This window comes from Equus quagga, chromosome 17 (assembly GCF_021613505.1).
Source record: "Equus quagga isolate Etosha38 chromosome 17, UCLA_HA_Equagga_1.0, whole genome shotgun sequence".
NCBI lineage: Eukaryota > Metazoa > Chordata > Mammalia > Perissodactyla > Equidae > Equus > Equus quagga.
In genome coordinates, this window is record NC_060283.1 from 53,046,552 (window position 1) to 53,054,939 (window position 8,388).

The window sequence follows — 8,388 nt, forward strand, 5'->3', positions numbered from 1 at the left end:
CTGGAACACACCTCCCTCTAGTGACCCTGCAGAGACAACTACCACTCTCCAACTATACTGAAAAAATCATTTAAAAAATTCACCATAGTATCTGTTACTAATCTGGGACACTGAGGGTCATAGATTCCTAGCAACACAGACACTCTCCAGGGCTCTGAAAGCAGTTAGCCTGGGTACAAATCCGGGTTCCACCACTAATGGGCTGGGTGACCCTGGGCTAAGCACTTCACTTTCTTTATGCCTCGTTTTCTCACGTGTAAGCTGGGGTTGTTGTGAATATTAAATGAAATAAAAATAAAGCGTTTAGCTCACAAATATGAGATATATATATATTATAAAGGTAATAATATGACCCTTTACAGTTCAAATTATTTTACTCAAAGGCCCTCTCTGAAGCTTTACAAGTCTGTGGGGAGGTGCTAGCCACGGCTAACTTCCATTCTCAAATTCATTTTAAAAACCCAGGCTCAGAAGCCACGAGGAGGTGGGGTCGGGGGGTGGGCTGGAGAGCGGGACAGAGCGGGACAGTGAGGGGAAGTGAGAAGCGGGAGGGCTGAGGGGGCGGAGGGTGGGGGGCGGCGGGGCTCGTAGTCTGGTCTGGGGACTCCGAAACCCCAGCCCTTCTCACAGCGCGTCCCTCGGTCCGGCCTCCTGATCCAGCCCACCACCACGATCTCCCCGCTCTCTTCGCTCCTAGGCACCGCCGTGACTTCTCGAGTCCTGCTTCCGCACCGCCCCCCTCCGGATCCCCGGCACCGGCAAGGCCCAAGCCCATTGATCTTTCTACCTTACTCCCCCACCGCGCCATGTTGCCGATCCCGCAGGCGCAGCCGCCGCCTCTTCCGGGCGGGAACCCGCAGCGCTGCAGCTCAGTTCCGGCGGACTAGCCGGATCGTCGTAGGAAGAACCGGTTCGTCGTAGGAAGAGCCGCTTCTCAAGGAGCCGGCCTGGGGCGGGGAGACGGTTCGCCGACGCTCTGAGCATGCGCAGAGTCCCTGCTTTCCGCCCTGATTAGGAGTTTGCGGTCTTTGACATGCGCAGGTCTCTAGAACTAGATGAGCGTGAATCAGTTCCCCGAAAGAGTCACTTCCCTTTTCTCTCGTTGAGAGTAACACCTGTAGCGTTTTGCGTCAGAGCTCTGGAGTTAGATTTTCTTGAATATGAGTATGAATCCGGAAAGTCACTTAACTTCTCTAAAAGTCTGTTTCTTCCAAAAAAGAGAGATAATGAAAGACTTAACAGATGCGATGATTTAGAACCAACTGCTGAAGGAAGAGTAGGAGTTTTCCAGGCAATCAGAAGTGGAAAGAGCATTCTTCTTTGCAGAGGAAATGGGATGTGCAGAGGCTGGAGGCATGAAACAGCGTTCGTTGCTAAGGGTCTCCCAGTGGTTTGGAGTGGCGCTAGCTTGGAAGGGAGGAGGTGAGGTTTAATTCAGAAGACAAGCCAGGGAGATCTTCTAGACGTGGTGGCTCTCGATCACAGTACCTGATATTCTCACCACCCCCTTTCAAGGGAACTTGTCCGGCCTGCAGCCCCTGCCTCTTTGAGGGAGGCAGGCCCAAGCTGAACCTTGCACTGAAACGGCTGTCTTCTACACCAGATAGGCTGGCAGGTGACTGGACATCCAGCACCCTGCAAAGTGTCCACAAACGTCTGCCCTAACTGGAAAATCACATCCAATCAGGTTCTCTCCCTGTTGAAAACTGGACCTGGGAAAAGCAGAAACTAAAGCTGGAAAGATGTGGAGAGCCATGAGGAGGGAGGGACCTTGAAGGAATGGAAAGGCTAAGTACACTGAAGCCAGGAGAGCCAGACCTTTTCAGACTGTGCTCATAGAGCCCACGAGGTTCTTTAAGCTTTGATTCAAACTCAAGGAATTCTTTTAAAGCTGAAATATTATTTTTAAAATATCTTTTTATATTACAGGTCAGTAGAATTACTGGAGACTTACCATAGTGAAGAAAATTTGCATGCATTTTTTTTATATCCATGATATTATCTTGTACATAGTCTCTCTTTTTTTCTCTTCCTCTCTTTCCCTTCTTTCTATTTTCTCTCCCTTTTCCCCTCTCTCTTTCTCATACCCACACACCCACCAGTACAGGTTTGTTTCCTGGGAGAAATAAAAGAGATTCTAGTGCCTATGCTTGTCTACATCTCAGCCATCTTATAGAAGGCTTTAGAATCATGCACTTCCAGACAGGTTGGCAGCTGTGGTGCTGAGAATGCATAAGTACCTTAAGCACTGCTTCCCCTGGCAAAGGCCTCCCCTAATGAAGGGTGAAGGGGCAAACATTATTAATGTGACAGTATGTATGGCTACTCCCTTCTTCCTCCTCGACAAAAGGCTTCTGGCTTTGTTGGTTCTGTTTCTCCTTGTCAGTCCAAGATTCATTTGGGTTTGTATGATACAGAATTGGGTGTAAAGAGGGAGGACAAGAGGTTGATAGGCTACGGCTTGTAGGAGAGAAGGAGCATTTTGGACAGAGAGAGGGGCATGGGAGTCACTGTGGTGTATGAGGGAAATGGATAGGACAAGAAAGGGAGGAGGACACTGTCATTTTTGGTGGCCCCATGTGCCATGCCTCCCAGCATTCACACCCTTATGTAGTTCCTTCCCCTTGAATCTGGGCTGGTTTTGACACCTGCTTTCACCAGTAAAATGTGGCAGAAGTGACACTGGACTGGTTCGGGGCCAAAGCCTTCAGAATGCCTGGCAGATTTGGTTTCTGCCAGATAGAAGCCAGACAACCATGTATAAGGACTGACTACTGTAAGACTGCCATGCTATGAAAGCCCAACCTAGCCACGTGGACAGGCCACATGGAGCAGCACTGTTAGGGGTAAGTGTTTGTGCCCCCCCCCCCAAATTCATACATTAAAGCCCAAACACCCAATGCAATGGTAGTTGGAGATGGGGCCTTTGGGAGGTAATTAGAGTTAGGTGAGGTCATGAGGGTGGGGCCTTCATGATGGAGTTAGTGCCATTATAAGAAGAGACACCAGAAAACTTGTGAGCTAGCACTCACGCCCCCACCCCCCTCATTTGTACAAAGAAGGAGTCATATGAATACACAGATAGGAGGGCAATGTGTGCAGCCCAAGGGGAGAGCTCTCAACATGCTTAACCAACCACGTGGGCACCCTAATCCTAGACTTCCAGCCTCCAGAACAGTGAGAAAATAAATTTCTTTTGTTTAGGACACCCAGTCTGTGATATTTTGTTACGGCAGGCCTAGCATACTAACACAAGCAGTGAGCAGCAGCAGCCCCGGGGGGCCACCTAGATGACAGCCAGCACCAATTTGGCAGCCGTGCCAGTGAGGCCATCTTGGGGGTAAATCCTCCAGCCCTGAGGCAGCTACCCCAGTATTAAAGACATTGAGTAGAGACCAGTCCTCTCCACCACGCTCTGTCCAAGTTACACAATTATGAGCAGATAAATGAAGTGGTTATTATATTAAGCCATTAAGTTTTAGGTGTCCCACAGCAAGAGAGAACTGAAACAACAGGGATATTTTAAACTAGTGCTGTAGTGTGGACGATGCATCCCCTTCAGGGTAGTTAATAAAGGCTAATAAAGGGGGTCGGCCCAGTGACGTAGTGGTTAAGTTCGTGCACTCTGCTTGGGCAGCCTGGGGTTCGCAGGTGTGGGCCTACACACCACTATCAAGCCGTGCTGTGGTGGTGTCCCACATACAAACATAGAGGAACATTGGCACAGATGTTAGCTCAGGGCCAATCTTCCTCACCAAAAAATAAATAAAGGAAAGTAAAGAATTTGATTTATTTTGAAATTACAATTTAAGTTGTGAGAATGTGTTTGAGTTTGAAATCACCCTGAGAGTGAACAACAAAGTGATGAATCTGTGGGCATTATACACAACAAAAATGTGCAGGCTTTGTGCTCTGACAGAGAGCTATAATAATGGTTATATGGGCATTTTGGAAAATTCGTTAAAAATCTTAACGGTAAAGGTTTATATCTCAGAAAGATGTGAGTTCTCTATGTACTTTTGAAAAATACCATAAAAAATCCATGTAAAAGGCCTATGTGAATAATTAAATTAATTGAGGAAGAGAAAACATTTTGAAAAAATTTGATTGAGGTCATAATAGTTTATAACATTGTGAAATTTCAGTTGTACATTATTTTTTATCAGTTGCCATATATATGTGCCCCATCATCCCTTGTGCCCACCCCTCAAACCTCTTCCCCTCTGGTAACCACTAACCTATTCTCTTTGTCCACGTGTTAGTTTATCTTCCACATATAAGTGAAATCATATGGTGTTTGTCTTTCTCTGTCTCACTTATTTCACTTAACATAATACCCTCAAGGTCCATCCATGTTGTTGCAAATGGGACAATTTTGTCTTTTTTTATGGCTGAGTAGTATGCCATTGTATATATATACACATCTTCTTTATCCAATCATCAGTCCATGGACGCTTGTGTTGCTTCCATGTCTTGCTTTTTGTGAATAACACTGCAATGAACATAGGGGTGCATAAGTCTCTTTGAATTGTTGATTTCAAGTTCTTTGGATAAATACCCAGTAGTGGGATAGCTGGATCATATGGTATTTCTATTTTTAATTTTTTGAGAAATTTTCATACCGTTTTCCATAGAGGCTGCACCAGTTTGCATTCCCACCAGCAGCATATGAGGATTCCCTTTTCTCCACACCCTTTCCAATATTTATTATTTTTTGTCTTGGTGATTATAGCCATTCTAATGGGTGTAAGGTGGTGTCTTAGTATAGTTTTGATTTGCATTTCCCTGATGATTAGTGATGTTGAACATCTTTTCATGTGCCTGTCGGCCATCTGTATATCTGCTTTAGAAAAATGTCTGTTCTTATCCTCTGCCCACTTTTTGATCAGTTTGTTTTTTTGTTGTTGAGTGGTGTGAGTTCTTTATATATTTTGGAGATTAACCCCTTGTCGGATATATGATTTGCAAATATTTTCTCCCAGTTAGTGGGTTGTCTTTTCTTTTTGTTCCTGGTTTCCTTTGCCTTGCAGAAGCTCTTTAATCTGATGAAGTCCCACTTGTTTATTTTTTCTTTTGTTTCCCTTGTCCAAGTAGACATGGTATTCCAAAAGATCCTTCTAGGACTGATGTCAAAGAGTGTACTGCCTATATTTTCTTCAAGGAGTTTTATAATTTCACATCTTACCTTCAAGTCTTTGATCCATTTTGAGTTTATTTTTGTACATGGCGAGAGATAATTGTCTACTTTCATTCGTTTCCATGTGGCTGTCCAGTTTTCCCAACACCATTTATTGAAGAGACTTTCCTTTCTCCATTGTATGTTCTTAGCTCCTTTGTCGAAGATTAGCTGTCCATAGATGTGTGGTTTTTATTTCTGGGCTTTCAATTCTGTTCCATTGATCTGTGCATCTGTTTTTGTACCAGTATCATGCTGTTTTGATTACTATAGCTTTGTAGCATATTTTGAAGTCAGGGATTGTGATGCCTCCAGCTTTGTTCTTGTTTCTCAGACTTGCTTTAGCTATTCTGGGTCTTTTGTTGACCCATATGAATTTTAGGATTCTTTGTTCTATTCCGTGAAGAATGTCATTGGGATTCGGATTGGGATTGCATTGAATCTGTAGATTGCTTTAGGTAGTATGGACATTTTAACTATATTTATTCTTCCAATCCATGTGCATGGAATATCTTTCCATTTCTTTATGTCATCATCGATTTCTTTCAATAATGTCTTATAGTTTTTGTTGTATAGGTCTTTCACCTCCTTGGTTAAATTTATTCCTAGATTTTCTTCTTTTTGTCGTGATTGTAAGTGGGATTGTATTCTTGAGTTCTGTTTCTGTTAGTTCGTTATTAGAGTATAGAAATGCAACTGATTTTTGTAAGTTGATTTTGTACTCTGCAACTTTGCTGTAGTTGCTGATTATTTCTTTTAGTGTTCCAATGGATTCTTTAGTGTTTTCTATATATAAGATCATGTCATCTGCAAACAGTGAGAGTTTCACTTCTTCATTGCCTGTTTGGATTCCTTTTATTTCTTTTTCTTGCCTAATTGCTCTAGCCAAAACCTCCAGTTCTATGTTGAATAAGAGTGGTGAGAGCAGGCACCCTTGTCTTATTCCTGTTCTCAGAGGGATGGCTTTCACTTTTCAGTTTTTCCCCATTGTATGATGTTGGCTGTGGGTTGTCATATATGTGGCCTTTGTTATGTTGAGGTATTTTCCTTCTATACCTATCTTATTGAGAGTTTTTATCATAAATGGATGTTGGATCTTGTCAAATGCTTTCTCTGCATCTATTGAGATGATCATGTTGTTTTTATTCCTCATTTTGTTAAGGTGGTATATTACATTGATTGATTTGCAGATGTGGAACCATCCCTGTGTCCCTGGTATAAATCCCACCTGATCATGATGTATGATCTTTTTAATGTATTGCTATATGCATTTTGCCAATATTTTGTTGCAGATTTTTGCATCTATTTTCATCAGTGATATTGGCCTATAATTTTCCTTCTTTGTGTTATCCTTCTCTGGCTTTGGTATCAAGGAGATGTTAGCCTCATAGAATGTGTTAGGAAGTATTCCATCTTCTTCAAATTTTTGGAATAGTTTGAGAAGGATAGGTATGAAATCTTCTTTGAATGTTCGGTATAATTCTCTGGAAAAGCCATCTGGTCCTGGACTTTTATTTTTTGGAAGGTTTTTGATTGCTGTTTCAATCTCTTTGCTTGTGATTGGTCTATTCAGATGTTCTGTTTCTTCTTGATTCAGTTTTGGGAGAGTGTATGAGTCTAAGAATTTATCCATTTCTTCTAGATTGTCCAATTTGTTGGCATATAGTTATTCATAGTATTCTCTTATAATTCTTTGTATTTCTGTGGTATCCATTGTAATTTCTCCTCTTTCATTTCCAATTTTATCTATTTGAGCCTGTTTTTTCTTCTTAGTGAGTCTGGTTAAGGGTTTGTCCATTTTGTTTATATTCTCAAAGAACCAGCTCTTAGTTTCATTGATACTTTCTTCTATTTTTTTGTTTCAATTTCATTTATTTCTGCTCTAATTTTTATTATTCCCCTGCTTCTGCTGACTTTGGGCTTTGTTTGTTCTTCTTTTTCTAATTCTGTTAGGTGTAGTTTAAGATTGCTTATTTGAGATTTTTCTTCTTAGTTAATGTGGGCCTGTATTGCTATGAATTTCCCTCTTAGGACCACTTTTGCTGCATCCCATATGAGTTGGTATGGTGTATTTTCCTTTTCATTTGTCTCCAGATATTTTTAGATTTGTCCTTTAATTTCTTCAGTGATCCATGGGTTGTGCAATAGCATGTTGTTTGATCTACATGTATTTGTCACTTTCCCAGCTTTTTTCTTGTAGTTGATTTCTAGTTTCATGGCATTATGGTCAGAAAAGATGGTTGAGATGATTTCAATATTTTTAAATTTATTGATGCTTGCCTTGTTTCCCAGCATATGGTCTATCCTTGAGAATGTTCCATATGCACTTGAGAAGAATGTATATTCTGCTGTTTTTGAATGGAGTGTTCTAGATGTATGCATTAAGTCCATCTGGTCTAGTTTTTCATTTAAATCCAGTCTTTCCTTGTTGACTTTCTGTCTGGATGATCTATCCATTGGTGTAAGTGGAGTGTTAAGATCACCTACTATTATTGTGTTGTTGTTAATATCTCGTTTTAGGTTTGTTAATAGTTCCTTTATGTACTTTGGTGCTCCTGTGTTGGGTGCATAGATATTTATAAGTTTATGTCTTCTTGGTGGAGTGTCCCTTTTATCATTATATACTGCCCCTGAGGAAGAGAAAACTTTTGATGTTGGCCATTAGTCTTTTGCAACTCTCTAAAACTTAAGCCCTGGTGTCCATCCCAAAATGGTACAATGAAACTTTAAGATTTAGAATCTTGTTTTATTGTAAATCTTGGAGAACAGGGGTTTTATTCCTCTTGGACTTGAACTGAAATGAAGGGTGCTTCCTAATGTTGATAGATGAGATGCCTTAACATCACTATCATCACACCAGATCAGACATAGTTTATCTACCTCAGCATATTATGGCTGCAAAGTAATTAGAAAAAAGTCTTCCTCCTTGAAATCCACCATGAAGATCAGGAAACTGGGGGCTAACAGGAGGTTCAAGTATGGTATTTAACTCTCCAAGTTCTACTCTAAGGTTCTCTAGGTGTTTGCTGAGAGCGAAGATGAGATTGCTTTAGTTCTGTTTGGTTCCGTTTTCCTTCCTCTAGTCTAAGCTTTCACATACCTCCATCAGAGACCTTTTAACATGATTTTAGTTTACAAGACTATTTCTCCCACTAGGTGGTGAGTCCAACTAACATGAGGGCCATGTCAGCTTCATCTGGGTATTCCTTGGG

The 8,388-nt window shown here is 41.6% G+C and overlaps 1 protein-coding gene across 2 annotated transcripts in view; it reads right to left on the reverse strand.

Annotated features, from left to right (window-relative positions):
* XRCC5 (X-ray repair cross complementing 5) overlaps positions 1-919 on the reverse strand; it is a 91,939-nt gene extending 91,020 nt beyond the window's left edge. Inside the window, exon 1 of one of the 2 annotated variants that reach the window (XM_046644349.1) lies at positions 788-919. In XM_046644349.1, coding sequence (XP_046500305.1) covers positions 788-808 — 21 coding nt within the window. In that variant the 5' untranslated portion in view covers positions 809-919. The other variant, XM_046644348.1, reaches the window with a different exon arrangement.
* Positions 920-8,388: the final 7,469 nt, after the last annotated feature.